Here is a 21,895-nt window from a genome sequence, read left to right as displayed (position 1 = left end):
ACTTAAGAAATTGTTAAATTAGCTGAAAATGTACGGCACCAAAGTAGAATCAAATAAAGGATGTTAAAATCATAGTCCTGCAGTATGATGGACTACATCACTGTGTTCATATCATGCTGCATAGAATTCCTTATGTTGGATACTTTCTTCTTCAACATGGCAAATGTAGCTGAAATCACCAGATATCTCTCGAACTCTGATGATCTTTATTCAAAGTCTCCTTTAAATTCAACTTTGTTTTCATTTGACTAGTGTGTCCAGGCTTATCTCTTAGTATCTGGTTGAACTGCATGATTTAGAGCTTTATCCTCCGTGTTTCATACTATGGGTACTTTAAAGGGTGCCATAAAAAATGTGGTCTGTCTTTATAGAAGATTGATAACAGTATATAATTCAGGGATGCAATATTTAGTGTACAGTCAATACAACACATGGAATGTGTTCATTTCTTCACAGGTTGTTTTTATGTTCAGGAATGAATATTACAAAGGCGGAGACACTAAGTCAGTTAAGTCATAAATGAAGAAGTCCCTCATACTATATATTTAGCTACTTTCTATAATGATAGTCCCATCAATTAGATTATTTAAATACATATGTGGTCCACTTGCAATTTATGCACCTCTGCCTATGTGGATGATATTAATAACATATTTTCCTTTCATCTGATAATGTTGTAGTCAGAACCACTATGTCAGAGGAGCATTCTTCCCGTCTAGGTCTTGTAAATCAGGAGGCAGTCGTGCATTGTTCTGTATACCCAGTGCCTTTCCCAAAGGTACATTCTGCCTTTGCTCTTTTGTAGGAGTCAGTTTGTTGGTACCACATGGAGCTATTCCTGAAGAGAGTTCGTGGGAAATCTATCTTGCCATCACTCAAAAGGAGTCCAGGTAAGAAGCAGATAAAACACACACACACACATCCAGAATCTGTGGAACTGTCTCATTTAATGGATTTCTTGTCAGCACTGTCTGAAGGAATGGAACGTGCAAGAGTCACTCCATCTTCCCTGTTGCGGGTGTGACCACGCTGTTGTGACATGCTGCATCTGTATAAATGACAGAAAAAATGATCTTTGTGCGATGCTTCTGTGAAATCACATGGAATTATTGCAAATACCGTTAAAGGATGGGATGCCTCAAGGAGACTGATGTATGATGAGTGCTGAATTCTGTGTCAATGATTTTATCATTTTTGATTTGCAGACTTATGTCATGCAAGTCTACTAACAGCACAGATGCTTTCATTAATTACTTGGTAAGAACCTTCGGGTCCCTAGGCTGTCATAATGTGAGACAACAGGTTAAAATTCACAATCCAGGTCATCAGTTTGAATGACCCTACAGTATGTAGGTACTGAATTGTTGTTACTTCATGATAGATGTTTGGTAGCCTAGGTGATGCGAATAAGTGAATGCTCAGGACCATTTCTTAAATTAATTTATTTTGTTTCATTAAAATCTGTTCCCCAGCTGGATTTGCCAGCACCAGCTGATGAGCAGTAGAATTTAAACTGCACTTTGATCCACAGGGTTTGGGTTTTTTCAGTATTGCGTCTGGTGGGAAAGGAACGTGATGTCTGAAATACTGGTGGTCTTTCATAAATAGACAAGGTAGCTCTCTGAGGTTCTCAAGGTTTCAGTTCTGTCATATTTATTTCAATGAAAAGAAGGAAAAAAAGGAAAACAAACAGAAGAACCTATGTTTTTGGCAAAGCAGGTCCTTGGGGTTTTTTTGTATTGGTGCATCATGTATGTTGCAAATGTCTGATGTAGAAAAGAAACCTAGCTCATTTCTAGATGCTTTTAAAACATTTAGAATGTTCTGTTAGATGCATGGCACTAAATTCTGTTGCCAGCTACACGTGTGGGTGTTTTCATTGATTCCACTGTAATCCCTTCAATTGCCTTTATTCTGCATTAGAAAGACAGTGGAAATTGGCCCAAAGGCACTTGCTTTAGAATAGGTCTTCCCCTTTATTTTTATGTATAAACATGGCCAGAGAAACAGATGCTTTTACCAGCTTTTGGTAGCTGTTCCCATGAAAAGACTTCCTAGCGGCTTTAATTTTTGCACAACATGGATTATAAAGAATCCAAGTGCTCTGCACTCTCTTGTTTCTTTGAGCCGGACAGACCACACATCAGCAGACCCCAGGTTTAGTTCCGTTTGCTTGCTTGGCTCACTTGCTTTCAGCTAGAAACTGCTCGAACCCTACAAGAGAATAAAATTACAAAACCGGTAGGTAATCGAGTGTAATTCAGCAATCAAAGAGAGCTTGTTTAGTCTAAGTGTAACATTCCCATTAGACTAATGTTTGGATTCAGAGGGAAGGTAAAGCTTATGAAATGCTAGCCATAAGTCTTGAACCATTGAGACTGGTAGAACATATTCTTCATTTTTAGACCTATGGTTGTTTTTTCTTCCCTAGCACCACTTTTTTTGTTTGTGGTGTTTTTTTCTATGAGATAAAAGCTTGCATTATTTAGTTTCTAAGGTAAGTTTATTCTAAAGTGAAAACTTTAGAGAACTATTGCATTTGGTTCTTGGCAAGTTCCCTGTAAATTGAAGGACTTGAGAGATACTAGGGTTTGCACTACTCTCTTAAGAGCTGAGGTGAAAAGTGCTAGAAGAGCTTGGGGTAAAACTGCAACCGTTCGTTAACTAAAGAATGTGTCTAGTTGCCAGACTGAGATACAGGAGTGACCCACAGTGCCGATACTGGGTCAGGATGCCTCAAGTTGCACATGAAGAGCTAAAATGCATTTGAAGTTAAATCTGAAACATCTTGTCTGACATTACAGTGGTAGAAAAACGAGAAAGAAAATCAGGAATTTGATCTCAAGTTACTGTCTAGCCACTGAGCAATACTTAAGATACCTCTCATTCTACTCCACCTTTTAGTGTTATTAATGACTCGTCGTGCTACTGTCAGAATCCAACCTCCTCCTATTGGAAATTGTCCCAATTCCTCTCCCCGTGCAAGCATTTGAGTTCGAACACAGGAGAAACTCCTCTATCGGTTTGGTTTCCCCCATTCCCTGCCTGTGTTTTCCAGGAGTTTGTGTCCTTTTGCAGGTAAAATGCAGGTGAATATACCCCGTCCCTCAGCCTCTCGGTGAGGTGTTGCTCAGGAAAGCTGCCACAGTCATTCTGACTTATCTGCTTTCTTCAGGCATATTCCTTTCCCCACCACCCCCAATTTAAGGAACCTTGATGTTACCTGTAAAAGATTAAGTGTCAGCAAACACAGAATATTCAAAAATCTTGTGCTCAGACTTTGACTTCTGCTGCTAGACTGTTATGTTTCACTTAAGGCTTTGTTTTCATTACTGCTAAGTATACTTCACCTTCTTTGCTTACTGTTTACAATGGGTTTTCTTTATTTTGTGACTCTGTCAAATCTAAGTGGAATCAATCTAGTGCCTGGATGAGACCTCTCGGGAATATACTCATATTGTAGGCAGCAGAAACAGCAATTTACATCTTTTTTACAGCACTGCTCACCTTGGCATCCCTCCCCTTTTCTATGCCAGACAGAGCTCTATTGCTGCGCATAGGTCTCTAAGACTGAACAAAACTTTTCCTCCTGTTGCTAAAGGTATGTAATGATGGTTTTAAAGGAAAAAAAAAAAAATCATTAAAGCCAGAGTCTTTCCCCATTTAAACCTAGAGGAACATCTAGGTACCCGACCTAAAGCAGTATTCTGTGTCCTTAAACTGTCACGTGCTGCTCTTCCACACTTGTGAACAACCACGTTCCGGTAGTGGACAAAGCGATCTCCCTACTGCCCTTCTCGGGAGGATAAATGGCTGCTAAATCTTTTGAGACTCTCAGATGAAAAGTGACGGGGATAATCAAATTTTATTTAATTGAAATAAGCTACTGAAAAGCACTCTATGGTCCCCCTTTCTGAATTGTCACCAGAAGTCAGCAGCTGCATCTTGTGTGCGTCTCTGTGCGTGCAAGGCCGTGTCTTCATCCAGTGAGAAGTGTCAGCGATACTTTAAACTCGCTGATGATCTGGTATGTGCAGATTCTGTAACAGGGCTCGTCAGTTCTGTAATGTGGCTTTGTTCCACTGAGGCTTTTCAGTTCCATTTCCTGACTTTTTTTTTTTTCCTTGCTCTAATCTAAACTTCTCTTGAATTCATTTCTTCTGTGTTTGATGTTGAGTCTTTCTGCTGCTCCCAGTTCTGCTTGAGGCTGACAAATTGTAGCTCAGTAAATGCACTGACAGAATTTAGTGGTCCTCCCTTCACATCCAGTCTTACAAGTCGCAGTGATGCACTCCGAACAATATTTTTGCAAAAAAAAACCCCAAAAATTTCTTCAATAGCTTTCTTAGCTTTGTCCAACTACATAGTTTACATAATTTACATTCATTTAAATTCATCATTTACATTCCAAACAGAGCTAAGTGAATAACCTGTAGTGTATACTTTAATTGATGAATTTAAGGATAATTTCAGGAGACGTTGGTCCTAGGTAAGAGTGGTTCACTGATTAAGCCTCCTCACTTTGAGTGCTGTGAGAGGGACGGTTTCTAGAAGTAGTAATCAAGGGCAGGTTTGTACAACTGGAGACAGGATTGTTGGTTGTAGTTCTTTACAGCAGTTATTTCTCTGATCTCCCTCACCTTAAATATACATTCGGCTAAAAGCACTGAAAAATTGGTGGGTATACCTGAGGAGATGTGGAAAGAAGAAAATAACCACATATACAGTAAATACTTCCTTACAATAACTTATAGCCAAATGATTGCTGGAATTTTCCTTTAAGAACTGAAAGATACAAAGCTGCCTAAATTTTTAAAGCCTAGAAATGTTTTTCAAAACTTAAAGTGAAATCCATTTTTGGTTGGTTTTTTTTTTTTCTCCGCTGATATTTGAACTGCTTTGTGAAAACTTTCATATTCCATCCCCATCTGCTGCCATAGTTTTTTGATCATCTTCAATGAAAGATTAAGATATGTAAAAGGAAGGAAGAAAAAAAACCACCCAGCTGTTTTATCTGCAAGGGTTCTGCAGACATGAATTAAAATAGGTTAATTAAAAACAAGCAGCAAATTTTGCCTACTGTTTTCCTTTTTTGTGGGCAGAAGCAGAGGTAGCGAACCAAACTGAAGATTATCACAGGGAGATTTTTTTCCTTCCTTCTTCTTTAAAATGAAAATCTATACAGTGAGATAAAAGCAAACACTCATTTATTCTTTTCTGTCAAAATACTGTATTTTTTCTTCACGTAGTTGAGGCAAGATTGATGCATCTTTCACCCATCTGAACTGGTGGGATGAACCAGATTTTTCTGGCAGCCGCAGACTGCACTGACATGCCGGGAACCTTCTCTTTTGTTGCCCGTGGGCTTCCGTGTTCTGAGGGTGGCAGGAGACGTGGGATTAGTACCTGATGCGTCCATGTGTATGGAACATGATGGAGAGAAGTACTAAACCGCAGTGCAGAACTGCTGTACGAGCACGTGGTCTGGCCTGTAGATATCCCTGAAATGTAGATGATTGTTCATCTGGACAGGCACAATGCCTGGTTGTGGAGGAAGGGTGAAATAGTGGATTAGAGGATGGATTTGCTTTACTTCACAAGTTAAGGATGTAGCACCATTAAAAATGAAGTAGCTTGAGCTGTAATTCCTGAATGAAACCTTGTCCACATCGTATGGTAGTCAGTGGAATTGAATTTAATACAAAAGCTGACCAGATCAGTAGATGCATACAGGAAGGGAGTCCTGTGTTGCTCTTGCAGAGATTTGAACTCACCGTAATAGGTACCTTATGCACCTTAAGTGTCTGTGAGAGGATAAGGATCATATTGTTCAGATTTACATCATTTAGGACAAGTGGATTCACTGCTAATCTTCATTTAGGGTACTGAGGTAGGTTGGTATGAGATATACATTAAAAGACACAGAGGAACAGAGATGATGTGGGATCTGATAGAGCTGTCACTTTGTAGTGGAGAAGAAAAATCCCTGCCTGTGCACTACAGATACTGTGATGAGATTATCATGTAAATTGATACAGTCCTCTGTGGAATGCAAAACTCATTCTATCCTAAACAGAAAACAAATTCAGGTTTGAAAATTCTTTAGTGTCTCATGCAACTGAACAAATCAGTGAGGGAACTGGTGGTCCCTCCAAAGAGACGCCAAACCAAAGAGGGAAAGGACGTACGTACGGGCTTCACTGCATAGAGGAGATTCCTGTCTGCCAGTTTGGGCCTTGAACCGCAACGCCTTGAGCTGTGTCACTGAAGTTAGTTACAGGCTGGGGGGAATTACAGCTCCTGAGCGGTTCTGCGCAGTCAGAAACCGTCACTTGGTTAATGGGGCCGGGATGTGACCTCTGAGCACTCGGTAGATCTTCCTAGTTCTATCCAGCCAAGACTCAGCCAGCGCCTGTAGGGAAATTACACAAAGGACTCCTCATCCTCACCCCTAGGCCACTGTTAACATCCCCTCCATCCCAAATTCTCCCCACCAAGGAGGCAGGTCAAGCATAGTTCTACAAGAAGAGCAAACCAGTATTTCAGTAGGTGTGACAGCAGCGCTGTGGAGCTGATAGCACTGTATCCTTTAGGATTCCACTAGGGACGGCGTGTCCATTCACAACAGCCTCTTCTTGAACCCCACGTGCTCATCACGGAAGAGCTAGTGCAAGGTCTAGTGTGTGGCTCCACACCCACCTGCTGCCAGCCACCACACATGCTTAAAGACGCTTTAGAAGTGAAAAATAATAATAAAAAACCCCCATACTGCAAGCCAATTAGATTGTTACGAGGGAGAGAAATGTTTGCCAGCTGTGGCAGGGTAGCGGTTCTTATGGGGGTCTAGAAATAAGATGAGAACAGCTGGAACAAAATCACTAGAAGCACCGACACCTTCTTCCATAGCGTGGCACTCCAGCTTTGAGCTTTCCTTTTTATAGAGGGAGCAGAATACGCTGGTTTTAAAAAAAAAAAAAAAATTCTAAGAAAAGGATATGTTGGAGAGAGGCAGGCTGAAAAGCGGCAAACTGTGATTATTATATGCTGAGCCCTATAAGGAGATAATTTCTGCTAAGTCAGCACACTGAGGACAGCATCTTACCCCCAAAAAGTTGCCACTTGCCTGGTGCTTTCGAAGCAAAAGAGGGAAACCGTGTCCTGTGTCTAAGTAGGTGGGGAGGGGGGATCTGCTCCTGCATATGGCTTCTATGTGTTGTAGTCGTGTGCTAACAAAACAGTAGATGTTCTTGCATGCAGTGAAAGGTTTGATGTTCTGGTCAGAAAGGGCTGATAATCCAGTTATTTAATGACAGAAGCTACTGATGGGGTGGGGGGGTGAGGCGTGGGCAAGTAGTTGGGATCCTGGGTTCTGGTCCCAGCTACGTTACTGATTCACTTTGACGCAGTAAGCAAATTTGTTGCAGTTCTCTTTACGTGCCTTTAATGCACATAAAGCTCTATAAAATATCCTGCATGGAAAGGGTATCAAAGAGAAAAATGTCAGTCTGCAATTATGCAGATAATAGTGTGTCTGTTGAATGTGGTTGGTATTCCATGCTTAAATAACAAGGTTCTCTGAGCTGTAACAGAAGGCAGAATCTACCCTGAAATATTTGCAATTTTCCTGATCATCGTTTCTTTTATTTCTCCTTTCTTGCAAACTTTTTCTCCTACCCTACACTCTACACACTGCTGTTATTTTAGTAGTACATTTCCAATACCATACCGATTGCAATGTGAGAAAAGGTGGGGATAGCCAAAGTGACTCTTAATTAAGATGACCATTTAGTCACCTACAGTATAAACAAATTATTTTTCCTTACATGTGCCAGTATAAACTGTAAAGATTTGGGTCCCTGAATATATAGAAACCCTCACACTGCATTCTTCCATCAAACATAAAGTTGGGAATTGTACGAGTATATTGGTGTGTTTGGTTAGTATCACACAAAAACTTCTTATGAGTTTAGATTGACTAAACTTTGTAAATTTTAACTATGCCTCTATATTCTAAATATTAGAAAAAAGCACAACTGAGATGCAGTGTTTATGAAAATACTCTAAAATAATGGTTTTCAGAGATTCCAACCATCCAGGCAAAATAAGAGTGGGCAGATTACAGAGTGGAAACTTAGGAGAAAAGAAAACTGAGGTGACTGAGACAACCAGGTCTCCTGTTACCACCACCCACTTTCTTTGTCATTTTGTTTTGTAGGAATTTGGCAGAGCTGTGAAGGTTCCGTGGTAATTGAACACATTTGGATGCATAACATGAAAACCAGAATGTATTTTTGGTGCGCACTTAACTTCCAGTCTCCAACACCTATGCGTAGTATTCACACACCGGAATTGGCATGCACAGAATAAAACCAGACAGTCCTGCCCAGGCTTACACGTATTTTGTAATTATATAATTTGAAAAATCAAAGCTTCATGAATGTATGCACTTACACGCAATTTGGTATACGAATGTGACAAATAATGTACCTTTATTTTCCAAAGGCAAAATTTTCTCATCTCACAAAAGCAACCCACAGCAGTAGAATCCATTTCAGCTGTAAACTGCAGGCTTGATGGGTATATAGTTTAAATATCATGCTGTGCCTTTTGTAAATTGATTTTTTTAAACCAGGAATTTATTTTGCTGCTTTTCCATCACGTTCTTATGTATGAGTGTCAGTGCAATGGGGAGGGGGAAAAAAAACAATATTTCAGTGTCTGTAGCAGTCTGAAAGCAAATACTTTTGCCATCCAAGGAGCGAACTGCAATGAGAAATCCAGACTGAAGGCACCGCTGTGTTCGTTACCACAGCCTTCACTTCCCAGGTATTGCGGTTCATTTAGGAGTCTGTTATTTACGCCGTTAGGTTCTCTTTTGCAGATGCTTATGATAAGCCACTGGGAGAGTAAATATTGAAAGGCAAGTATGAAATTCTTCTCTGAAATTCGTGGCGTCCAGAAGAAAACAGACCCTCAGTACTGTTTCCTCTTCACTTCCTTGCTTCTCCAGTTAACCTTCCCAGTATGCCAGAAACCTCGTCACCAGTATGTTGTAGAGGGTAGAATATTGTGGGATGAAATTCCTAATGTTTCTTTCCCATGTAGTATTCTTAGAAAAAACAGTCTTTAATTTTTGCTCAGCAATAGTGACTATTTGTCTGTCTTTTACTGGAAAACTTACAGACCTTTGATTTTGATGGATTTGAGGGGACAGATCTGGTTACTGATTTGTTTTACCTTGCAGCAATGGGAATATTAACTACTCGGTTGCATTCGGTAATGTTTCCCTCTCCTGCCTTGCCTAATAAATGGCTCAGAACTGCGTGCGAGCCTGAATACCATGTCAGTTATTACACAGAAGACTCTTGCTACTTGCAACAAGTGTGAGAGTTCATCTAATTAACTGATTTCAGTTCATTTGGCATTAAATAATTCCCAGAACTCCCATATGTTTGTCCAATATGTTCTACAAGGGGAACGATTCTCTAAAAGCAATTAAATAGCTCCTTTCCGACCAGCCCGTCACTGGCCGTTCGCACACATCCCTGCTCTTCCTCTCCGTGAGGGACGCCGTCGGCAATTAGGCAGCGTGACCCTGGACCCCTGCTAGTGGCCATCACCATTTCAGTGACTCTGACTTTTTCTTCTGTTCTTTTTTTTTTTTTTTTTTTAAATTTTTAATTTTTTTTTAATGAGGTGGGTGGGAGGTCACTTGGTAGACTGCAATCAGTCTCCCAGTCATCTTTCGTATCAACTTTGCCAGGCTGCTGTCAGGACTCTCCTGCCACTACTGACATTAATTTTTTTGTGTGTCTTGTATATTTGTGTTTTCATTCTTGGATGCTTAAAAAATTGCAGCTATTTCTGCTGGCAATCATCACCAGTAGCATAACTAAAACTCTAGATTCACGTCTCCTAAGGGTGTTGTGCTGAAAACAAACTGACCTGTGTTTTGCTCCCATTATTGAGGATGACTTGTCGAGCTTTGTCCTGGAGCAAAATTCCACCACCGCCACCTCCCCACCCTCCCCGTATTTTGTGCGTTTGTCAGCAGCAGCCACTTGGCAGAGGACGTGGGGGGGGCGAGATAGGATAGAAATGCACGAACCAAGTTAAATAACTCAGGTTTGACGCGCTCTCTGGAAATACGCTTTTGTTACCCCTTTCCTGCAGCTGCATCAAAACAGAGATAAGGACGTAGAATGCACCAGCCTTTGCTGAGGTACAGCAGAGAGGAATCATGTGAACAGAATAACTTACTGAAAAATAAATATATATAAAAGTTGTCTTGAGGGTTTCTAATAATTCTGAGACTTTTTTTCTTTGTGTTTGTAAGTAACTGGATGATTTCTTAAATTAGCTGGAAAAAGCGGTGATTTGGGGTAACTGCTGGCAGGTTTTCTTTTTAAGGAAATCAAATACCATTTGTAAAGGGTAGCAGTGGCTGGTCTTAAGCGATGGTATTTTGTGCAAAAGCAGCATTTTCCTAGCAATGCAGGAGTTGTGAAAAATTGTTTGTTATTCATAGACATAAGCAGAAGCAAGCAGGTTTTACTGCTTGAACCGTTTGCATGGAGTAGTCACTCTGGTATCGGTTCAACAACTCGCACGTGTCTCTACAGGCAGTAGGACCGCTGCTGTTGGCAGAGATGCGTTGCGGCACAAGGCCTGCAAGCACCGTATGCTTTGTGCTCGCGACTCTTCCGCTCTCGAGCACTTGCTGTTCAAGAGGAACATGGCAGCGATAGTAGAGGTGGTGCTTGTGCATTGATTTTTTTTAAGCCTAAGAATCCTACAAGCACTTAGAAGCACAGAGGCTTAGGGAGCATTTATTCTTATGACACTTGAAAAAGCAGAATTGGCTTTTTTTGTTAGCATGTTGTGTCCTTTTTTTTTTTTTCACTCCAGTCTTCATCTCACAAATATTTACACGCGTGGTCTTTAGTAAGGGATGTCACTGAAGTTGTTGGAACTTTTCAAGTGTTGAGCAAGAGTGGTGATTTTTAACTGCGTTTTCAGAGCCCCCACTGTTAGTTACACTGAGAACGTTCTCCCCGGGGGATGTCAGACAGATGTGCCGAGTCACTTCGCAGGATTGCAATCCAATTGATTTAAGCGCAGGGCTACACCTCAGTGTGCCTACATCAGAGCTACGTTCCCTTCAAGGTGTTAGCCCAGTCGGCTCGGGTAGCGTAGAGCTTATCAGTGCAGCCACGAAGCGCTGGCCCAGCACCGGCGGCGTGGGGCGGTTTGGTGGTTCCCGTCTGCTATTGCAGAGCTCTGGGCAGCTCGATTTTAAACAGGGGTTTTCCCCTTATTTCTGTCTTGGCTTTATTATTGTATCTTCTTATCTATATCTTGGTTAAGGTCCTTCCCCTTATTTTTATCTTGGAAACACCATTTGCTTGAATTTTAAAAGTGAACTACGCGTCCAGTAATTTAGAAGCCAAAAATTGGGATCGTACAACCGAGATGAAGGATGACAGTGTAAAAACAAAACCAAAAAAACCCCAAACAAAACCAAACCAACAGGGCAAGATGTTTCCATTGCTAGTTTTAATGCCTAGGAAGGGAGTCTCATCCACTTTGTCACTGGCTCTGCACAGGTATTTACTATGAGAGATACGGAAAACACTTTTATGTGGGACAGGGTTAAATTTAGGTTTGAATGAAAGAGAAGTAAAGAAGATTCTTGTCAGATACTTCATCTTTCTAACTTAACAAGCAGTTAATCTAACCAAACACAGGTGATTACATTCAGATTAGATGAATCCCTAGACCTCAGTTGTGGTGGTGGGATCTCCATCGCCTGTAATGGAGCCCCCATGCACATATCTACTTTGCCGAGCTCTGAATTTAAGCAAAGAACTCCTGTCCCTGATGTCTGCTGTAAGTTACCTAGCTTGTTCGTTCTGCAGAATATAAATGTGTTTTCAAACCATGGAGATCACATTCAATCTGGGAAAAAATTATGAGACTGTGTTTTTAAACCATAATTTGTTTTATCTTCACTACTGTGAAAATATTGTTGATGACAGTCTTTGACGGCAGAATTAGATGGCAATACTACCAGCTGGTGCATAAAGCAAGGCTTACTCGCACAGAGTAATTTTAGTGTTGTATTTGGTTTAAGCAAATTGAAATGTATTTTAAAGACCGGAATCCTAAACTGACCAGCCAACGATTTGAGTAGATGTGGCCTAATAGTTCTGTTTCATCTCAGCTACTGCTTCTCCATGAAAATTAGCACAGTAATTGGTTCACTTATCCTTCTCTGTAACAGATGAGTGACGTACTTAGATTTTAACTAAAATATTTTAAAATTTGCAGTTAAAGTAACGTTTCTCTCCTTATTAAAAAGAGCCTGACAGACGTTATTGTCTCTTCCCCCACACGAAGCCTACAGCCCGAAGGCACGGATGTTCTTCTAGGACCAGAAGTAACTTGTGGGCCCTCAGATTTGTCTGTCAGCACTCCGTTTGCCTTGACGATACCACACTGCGCGGAAGTAAATTCAGAGCACTGGAATATTCACTTGAAAAAAAGGACGCCGCAAGGAAAATGGGAGGTAAGTTTAGACTTCCGCTCCCACTTAAAAGGTTGTACTAACGATGGAAACGTCATTATTCTTATTCATGCAGGCGCAGGTCCAAGATTATGTAAGTGATAGAAGCACACGTTTTAAAGAAACAAAAAAAAAAAAAAAAAGATTTTGCATTTTGTTAAGAGGCAGCTAAACTGTTTTCAACTATTTTACAAAGATGTGCAAAAAAGGGTCAACTTGATGGTCTAGCCCATGTCACATGAGAAAGCGGTCATTTTCTCAGATCACTTAATAATGGAGCCAGTGGTCATTTATTTTTAAAAACATTGTTTTGATAGATCGTAGTTCCCAAAGAGACTCACGTCAGAACAGATCATTATTTCCATGCAAGAATTTATCATGACGTAAAGTTATGGAACTAGTTAAAAATTTACACGTCAAGGTTGTGTTTTTTTTTAACCTAGAAGGAGCCTCCTGATTTAAAAATCTTGTCTCATTGTCATTTTAATGGGCATTCGGTGATCACGCTGTGCTCATAACCTCTGAAGGATTAGTGTACATTAAATGAAATATTTGGCTTTTTTAGTTGAACGTGTATTTTCTGATCCTGATTTACTGGGGAAATTAAGCTTTGTGCAGTCATGACATGGACATTTGATCATTTGTGTCTGTCTACCTGCATTTCTTTAAGCCCACTGGCCATCTTTGACTGAAACTGCTTGGTAGGCAGCAGTCTCGAACACAGTAAACTTTCTGCATCATTTGGGGAGACAGCTTACTAATAATATTCCTAAAGGGACAGCTAAAGCATGAACCGTTATTCAACATTTCAGAAATCCACAGAGGACAGAAAGGTGCTGAATTTCCCAACTATAAAGTGTTCACTGTACACGTTGTTAGAACCGCAGAACCCGGTAACTAGACACAAATCCATAGTCAATCAGATTTTATTGCACTGTTGCTGATGGAACTATTTGGTCCACTGCATTGTGAGGAGAAAAAAAACGGTAGTTAAAACATTCATGGATGCCATAACCCCCTCTATCGTTTTTCTCCTCTAAACCACGGTGCTGTTTGTTGCTGTGGTTTAAACCATTTCAAGTTCAGTGCAGTTTTCCTACTTTCGATGCACTCAGTACTGTTGGGTACGAACACCCTGGAATTAATGAGGAGTGTAACACCAGACTGTAGACTGCTCAAATATCTCCTCTAATGATGCTGTACTAGGCATGACAGGCAAAAGAGTGGGATAGGTAGTTTTTTGATGAAGGTAAACAGAACTGTAATGGATGTTCTGAAAGGAAGTCAAATACCACCTATTGTTCAAGGTTTGCTTATTGACTTTAATCTTCAAGGTAATTTCTTAACTTGACATTGGGAAAAAAATTAGCTAGAAAGTCAAGAACACTTGAAAAAAGATGCTAAAATTGCTTACGCATCATCATTATTATATGCTGTACACACTGAATTCTGCACAATATATTGCCATAAATCCTATTGCTGACTCAGGGCTAAATTGGGAGTATTTACTCATAGAGGTAGTCTACCTTCTCTCCCTTCCCTGAGGTCAACATGAGTAAAGAGTGTGCAGACTGCCTCTCACAAAGACTTTACATTCCAGTCGAATAAAAATAAACAAATAATGTCATGACTCCTGTTGTCAAGGCCTATTGATTTTATCATTTTATTTTATTTTTTTTAAACTTGAATTTCATTTTGCAGGAAGTGATGTCTGTGGAAGAGGAAACTACTTCTTGCTACTGCCTGTTGGATCCTTATGCCTGTCACATTCTCTTAAACAGCTTTGGAACTTATGCTCTTATTGGAGAACCGATCTCTGACTGTGCCGTTCGACAGCTGAAAGTAGCGGTTTTTGGCTGCCTGTCTTGCAATTCTCTGGATTACAATCTGAGAGTATATTGTATGGATAACACGCCTTGTGCATTTCAGGTAAATGGTTTCACTTCATTAATTTGGGTTTAGTTATTTTTCCTTAGAATACTAACATTCCGTTATTCCTGGGGATAGCCCCTGGGCTACAGCAATAGTCCAGAACTCGAGTGAGAATGCCATAGTATTTTTTTTGTGCCGCTACTACATGAGTTATTCGAAGTCCCTTCATTTCGCTGCGCTGTTGTTTCACTTGTGGATTTACACTGCAAGAGCTTTAGGACAGCCAAACGGGCTGTTCATTTTCTGCTGGGCAGACCGAAACCCACTCTGCCCCCCCATTCTAGACTAACCAAAAATGAGGCAGCCACGGTTAACGGAGCACAAAGCTACAGCTGTAAGCGAAGAGCGTTATGCTGGGCTCGGTGCCCTGGCTACTCTGTGGCACAGGCAGAGCTTGCATCTGGAGCTGAGCACTGCTCCACTACAAGCAGAAAATGTAAGGCATTATCATTTGATGTACAGTATTTACCACGCTCGTTACCCTTACGCTGTCATTAGTTCAGGATTTCCTCTCTTTTTTACAATTTGAGCAAGAAGCAAGAGATTGCCTCACCATCTTTTAAAAGAAAGATTAAATTATAGTCATGCCTTTCCTCTTTAAAAAAAAACCTCACAACACAAAGCAATCCCCAAGTGGTGATTAAAATTAGCATGATTTTTGTGCATGGTATTCCAAGACTAAACAATAAAATTCACTGGCTTTTGCAGCCTTAGTAAACTCAGAAGCTTTAACAAAATGGCTTTCTTTTGGGAACTGAAATGAAGACAGTTGTGACAGATAAATTTTTGCTTCCTTTTCCTATCATGCAGAATAGAAACATGAGTCTTAATGAAGCACGTACAAATGTCTATGTGCTTCTAATAAAAGCAAAGCCACTGAAAGGATTGTTTAAGACTTACAATAGCTTTGTAATTATACCCTTTACAACACTTCCACAATTCGTGGGCTACCAGTATTTTCCTGGATGAGTCTGCCTGAAATTCAGAGGCCCAAATTCCTTCTTAGGCTTTTGTGAACACCTACAAGGAGCTTTGCGTCGTGTGTTATATATGTCTACGCTATATTACGTTAATGTAAACCTGTATTCTCTCATGCCTTGTAGCGACTCTGCATCGCTTACGCCCTGCCTGTACGCATTTCGTGTTGTGCAGCAGGATTATGACAAATGTGCAAAAATCTTTGGAACTTTTAAATATAGAGGAAAAAACTCCCACAAGATTGTGCAACGCAACTATGAAAGAGGTCCACAAGGGGAATTGAGATTAATCTTATTCAGAGCAACCATGCATGTATTTTTTTCCCCGCTGCTTCATATAGCACGGTGCAGCCTCTTTCAGCAATTCATTCATGCTGAATTTTACCTTCAGTATATTAAATTAAAATAAAACCACAAAAGCCCTCACCCATAGCAGCCTGATTTGACTCTACCATCTTGTTTCTCAAATTATTGTGACATTCAGCAAAACAATGGAGGAGACTGGCTTATTTTTTTCTTAATGCATACTATGATAAATAAGATTTCAAAGTTACTTCTTGCTTTTCTGTAGAAAATTGTCAGGACAATAATTACCAGTTTCCCGCATTCACAGAAATTAGAACGGGGTGTTTGTACATGATGAGACAATGGTATATTTATGAAATTATTCTTCCCTTAAAAGCTTGCTGCATCAACTTCATGCTAGTGTAAATATTAAGTGGTGCACATGGAAAAATGCAGATTTTTTTTTGGCTAAAGTATTGGAGTTGGGCTTACCAAGTTTTGTTTGACACCGTTAATCCTTTACGGTGCAGTCCTATAAAAGATCCAAAGTTCCTTGATTTTTCCCTTTGTCCCTGTGTGAAAACTTACCTTACTTTTCTAACAGATGACTTTGCCCTTTATGCAATTCCTAGTGTGTTGGGAAACTCTTGGCTCTAAAAGGCAAAAGAACCAAATCCTCTGTATTTTGCCGTAGTCCTGCTGACGCTTGTGGAATTAAGGCCCGTATGCATTATTAAAGGTAGAGCAGTATTTATACAGCTACAGTACATTTTTAAAAAAAATTCCAACACATTCAGGGAATTTTGAAAATAGTTATGAAATAAGGTGCTCCCTTTGCAGTTGAAAATCAAAACCTAAAGTTTCCCTTCTTACTCGTTCTTTCATATAAACCCAGCCATCAGGAGTTAAAACAAACTGAATGTCTGTAGATTGGTTTATAATAGAAATCCATTATTATAGTTTCAGAAAGATCCACCAGTCATTATATTTTCAGAAGGTCACAACGATTCCAGTAGTTCTTCTAACAATAACTTTGCTACTGACAAGCACTAAACCTCTTTGATATACACAGGTTTTATATAATTTATGTGGATAAAAAAAGATGATTTTGAAAGACTGCTTGCTAGCTGATTTTTAAGACTTCTGCATGCTTTCCTTCCTCACTAGTATTTTTAGTGTAATGGTACAGGAATAAACATTGTGTAAGTACAGACAGGGGTGATTTTTTTACTATTCTGTTTTAAATTCACAGAATTATATAAAAATGTAGGTTGGAACAGACCTCTAGAGGGCTAGAGTGCAAACTCCCGCTCAAAGTCAGCCCTTCCAAGATTTCTTTTAGTCTGTTAAGTAAATATCTCGCTGAGCTTTGTATGTCAAGTGTTTAAGGAATACTAGACACAACCTGTAGGAGTTTTCTCTTCAAAAGCTTAATTAAATTAAATTTTACCTGGAGAGGGGCTTGACACAGTCTTGCTTCCCTCTTCACGCTGACATTAGAGAGCGCTCTGGGTAACGAACTGCTGGTAGACTTCTCCTTTGTAATAGCGATGCTGTGGGATGCGATAGTAACACTCAAATGTGAGTAACTTTCCATAAAAGAGAAATCCGGCTGGCTTTGACTCGAAACCCCAAAACGTGAAGACAGCCACTACCGTGTTGCAATCCCCTGAAAGGTTCCTTCTCAAGCACCGCGCTCCCAGTCTGAACAAGAACATTCAGCATCGCGAGCGCCGTCGTTACGTACAGGGCACCAGAGCTGACAGCGCCTCACCAGCCTTTTACCTCCAGCGGCGAGATAAAAAAGCCAGTGCCCGTCAGCTGGCGCAGGAGAGAAACACTCCACTGCCGTACCCGGGTACGCAGTACGTGAACTGGATGCCCTCCGTAAGGATGAATTTTCATTAGAGTTGGTATTTGTTCCTAATACTGAAAAAAATTCTTTCCTCCTCTGCCATTGCAGGAAGTGGTTTCGGATGAAAGACTCCAAGGAGGACAATTACTGGAGGAACCAAAACTTTTGCATTTCAAAGGGAATACCTTCAGTCTTCAGATATCTGTGCTTGATATCCCTCCTTTCCTTTGGAGAATTAAACCATTTACTGCCTGTCAGGTACTTGTCCGTTCTGTTTACGTTGGAATTCAGCAGAAGTAAGAATTTTCACTGGTACAGGCATAACCCAAATACGACAATGGTCCCCTTTATTTTTGAAAGGTGTGGTTTTAATCTCTTGAGTATGCAACAAAAATACATTGCCTTGTGATTTTGACAAACACAGATTTCATATATAACAGAATGCTTTAAATTTTTCATTTTACAAAAATGTAATTTCAATTACCTCCAACGGAAGGTTGATGTTCTTGTTAAAATTTATCATTCACGATGATGTTTTTGATATCTTTGTTATTCCAATTTCAATATAACTATGAATATATGGCTGAAAATGACATGAGTTCAAATTACAGCACATATATACTAAGAATTAGAACTGAGGAACAGCAAATTATTTTTTCTGCACTACATTAATTAAAGAGGCTGTTGAAGACAGGAAAGTTAAAAAAAAACAAAAGAAGAGTTTCTAAGTATGTTGGCTACTGGAAATTATAAGCAATGTGCTGGCACATAGAATGGGCTGGTCTTTTAAAATACAGAACTTAATTGAATTGACTGTGTAATCTCCCTCTCCCCAGAAGCATATAGAGACAGTTACCCATCATTCAGTATTTTGGCAAAAAAACCCGTTTTAAATGTGTTGCCTTGTTCTCCAAAACATAAGTGTACTGGGCTCTGAAACTTATAAACCCTGATCTATATTCAGATAAATTCTTACATCATTAAGAATATAAGGATAATTTATGCTACAACTTAAGAAATGAAAGAAACTGCATCATTTTCAGCTTCATAGAAAGAACAGCTTGCTTTTAATTGATTTCTTTATTCTCACTCACTTATTTGCATTTAAAAAGACAAACCAATCAGTTTTAGGATGCCCCACTACTATATCAAATACCTATCAAAACTGGTACCTTACGGAGCAGGGAAAAAAAATGATGAGAGCGTTCTCTTAATACAACAAATTGAGTTTTGCCTCACACCGTATTATAAACACAGCGCCATACTTTGATTAATTTACTGTCTCTTGATCCCTTGTCCAATCCCGGAGAATAAATCTACATGATAGACTAAAATTCAACCTCAAAGCACTGTTTAGAAAGAGTCTGTTTGCTGAAAACTGCTTTCTAACAACCCTTTGATAGATTTGAAATAAATGTATGTAGCATTATCTTATGTCGATCTCTTCTGACCGCTTTAGAAGGCAGCCAAAACATCTTCCGCAGGCCCTTCGTGCAGAATGTGTATTAGTTAAATGCCCAGTGTACATGAGGAAAAAAAAAAAATCAGGGAAGTTTTATTTGAGCTTGTCTCACTACGGTGAGTGCTTCAAAAATACCACATTACTTAGGTGAAAAATCCCCTAGACTTTTCTTGCAGCAAAGCAACTTCTTCAAATAGCTCTAGTAATAGAATATAAAACGGTTCAGAGATGAAAACTTTCACTCCCCTGTATCGGACACAGTAGAAATTACTGTTCATATTGTTTAAGACTGTTGCAGAAAGGCATAAGCAAGAACAGACCCTAAGAACCCGAGTAACACTGTGGTATGATAAATCAAAAAAAACGACCCGCAGAAAACAATACTTACCGCTGTCTGCAAACAACTTTGCTGATACCCAAAGTAAGAGGGTTTGCTACTCTAGCCTCCGTGTTTCATTGTGGTTAAAAATTTGGGGAGGATTATTTCTGCCTGATAATTTCTAAAAGTTGTTCTTTCTTTGGGGCGTTACCTCCTTAGCTGGTTGGGAGTCCCCGGGACATGCGAAGCTCTGAGCGCGACTCTGGCACCTGAAAATATTTTGTGCACAGTTCAGCACTTAATGCTGTGTACGACTTCTGTGAATAAATATATTGCTTGTAGTATATTAAACTCCGATATTTTTGTTCTCTGTTGGCCAGTACTAGTCTAGAGTTCCTTGTCAAAACGGACCTGCAGGGTGCTGTTAAAACACGACACGATAGCCAATGCAAACTTCTCAATATTAACCTTCACATGTTGCAAGGACCTCACTTTGCTGAATCTAACGCAAGTGGCACGGTCCAAAGCGGCTATCGAATGTATTGCTGCAAGATAAAAACAACAACAACAAAAAAAAAAAGGCGGACGAGGGAGCTGTAACCCACAGAAGAATGCTGAAGTGCTGTGCTTGGGTGGGGGCAGGCGGGGAACGGCAGCGGATTCGGAGCACGCGCACGTTACCCGGTTCTCAGCAGCCACTCCGGGCTAAAAAAGCAGCACATGCAAAACTTCAGCTGCCAGAATGCTCTGACACAGTGCTGATATCGAAGCCAAATAAACGTTTACATTTCATAATTGAGTAGAGTTTGGATAACTTGGACAGCTGAGAAATACAATAATTGTTTCTAACTGCAGAACAACTTACACTGGCTTTGCATTCCCCTCTCAGTGAAACGTTTGTGAAACGTCCAGCTCTGGTGGCAGCTCTGATTTGGTTCCAGCCTCTTTATGTGTAAAAGAATCTGTTTCTTCATGTGGAGTTTCTTCCAGTGTATACTTGTTTTCTCGCCTACGTACCACGCTTTAAAACCAAGCTGGCTGTTCTGGTTGTCATGAACAACTGAAAGAGCCCATTCCATAACTGTCTGTTTGGTCCACCAAATGAAACCTTTATCATGCCGTGAGGGAAGATTTCTGTGAATGATTTCTCAGATAAGCAAAGGTCCTGCTTCAAGGCTTGAACAGATGAATAAATCATCACGTAAAGCTGCGGCACAAAAGCAGTTAATGGCAGGCGGTGTTGGAATTCCTCCAGACTGTGCGAAGTGCCTTTGTTTGTCCTGGCCGTCCCGCGGGAGCAGATGCCGAGCGCTTGGCGTCCTTCCCACCGGGAGCACAAGTAACTAGAGGGAACCCTTAAAAACTGCTTGGGGGTTGGAGCAGGAAGAGGCCGAGACAAGCGCGTTAAGAAGCCAGACAGGCCCCTTTGGGGTTAAAGGCAGTTGTTTCCCTTGCATCTTGTGTCTCTCGGAGGATCCGGTGTCTGTCTCTAGCTATGAGATGATTTATATTCTCTCTGTCTGCTAGGAACTTAATTATAAAGAGGAGAATACAACTGAAAGCATTTCTGGAATACTTTAAAGACTCATCCTTCCACCATGCTTTGCCCCCCTGTATTATGTTTCATATAATTCTTTTCAGCCGAGTGATTCTTCCACTCTGAATGAAAGCAGAGATGATTACTCTGGTAAAACCTAATTACAGTTCCTCCACTTGTAATATTTTGCTAATGTTTTCTTTTTCGCCGTTGGTATCTTGCTACTGCTACCAACTCAGGATCTAAAGGCAGAGCTTACCATTATCGCTTAGGGCATCATTGCAGATAGCCTGGGACGCTCTTAAGAAGCAATAAACTGCATCTCAGCTATGAGTAGGATGATATTCTCCTTAGTTTAGTCTTGATGGTACTGTAAAGTGTAGGGTGAGGCTGATCTGCGAAGCTGTGCGCTCTCGTAGCCGATTTCTTCAGGGCCACAGCAAAGATGGCAACCCAAGTCCAATAAAAAGTGCTTATAGGAAGGCAAGAATGAAGAAATGCGTGGTTTGTGAGCTGTAAGCTCTTAGGTGAGCTTCCATATATAAACTGATCATAAGAGTTAAGTGCGTGGTTTAATTGATTTAAACAGCTAATTACGACAAGTGACTAGTTGGTAGATCACTCAGTTATAACTATCAGTATTAAATGCTGAAGGAATTATGTCCTTTATTTTTATGTCCTGGTCTGTGTCATTTATTAACCCTTTATAAACCTCTGAAAAATGCAAGCAGAATGCATGCCAAGATTAAATTTAATATAGTAATTATTGCATTTTCTTTGAAGGATCAGATTCACATTGCCATTCAAATAAATTCTAAAATGTAAAAATAGTGTGTGAAAAAGGGACAGAGTAATCAGAAAATTCATAATCCTCCTCTAGAAAAATAAATGTAAAAATCTTTACTTTAAAACTAGTTTTCTCGTGTTAGGATAATTGCTCATTGAAGCTGTTTAATGTTGTCC

The 21,895-nt window shown here is 40.1% G+C and overlaps 1 protein-coding gene across 6 annotated transcripts in view; it reads left to right on the top strand.

Moving 5' to 3' along the window:
- UNC5D (unc-5 netrin receptor D) overlaps nt 1-21,895 on the top strand; it is a 229,631-nt gene that overhangs the window by 196,388 nt on the left and 11,348 nt on the right. For all 6 annotated transcript variants that reach the window (XM_075736593.1, XM_075736591.1, XM_075736588.1 and 3 more), the window contains 4 exons: nt 806-890; nt 12,400-12,568; nt 14,267-14,494; nt 17,723-17,872. In XM_075736593.1, coding sequence (XP_075592708.1) covers nt 806-890; nt 12,400-12,568; nt 14,267-14,494; nt 17,723-17,872 — 632 coding nt within the window. The remainder of the gene's footprint in view (nt 1-805; nt 891-12,399; nt 12,569-14,266; nt 14,495-17,722; nt 17,873-21,895) is intronic.

The sequence above is a fragment of the Balearica regulorum genome, chromosome 27 (genome assembly GCF_011004875.1).
Source record: "Balearica regulorum gibbericeps isolate bBalReg1 chromosome 27, bBalReg1.pri, whole genome shotgun sequence".
NCBI classification, from domain to species: domain Eukaryota; kingdom Metazoa; phylum Chordata; class Aves; order Gruiformes; family Gruidae; genus Balearica; species Balearica regulorum.
Note: the sequence above shows the minus strand (reverse complement) of the source record. Positions and strands in the feature narration are given on the sequence as shown.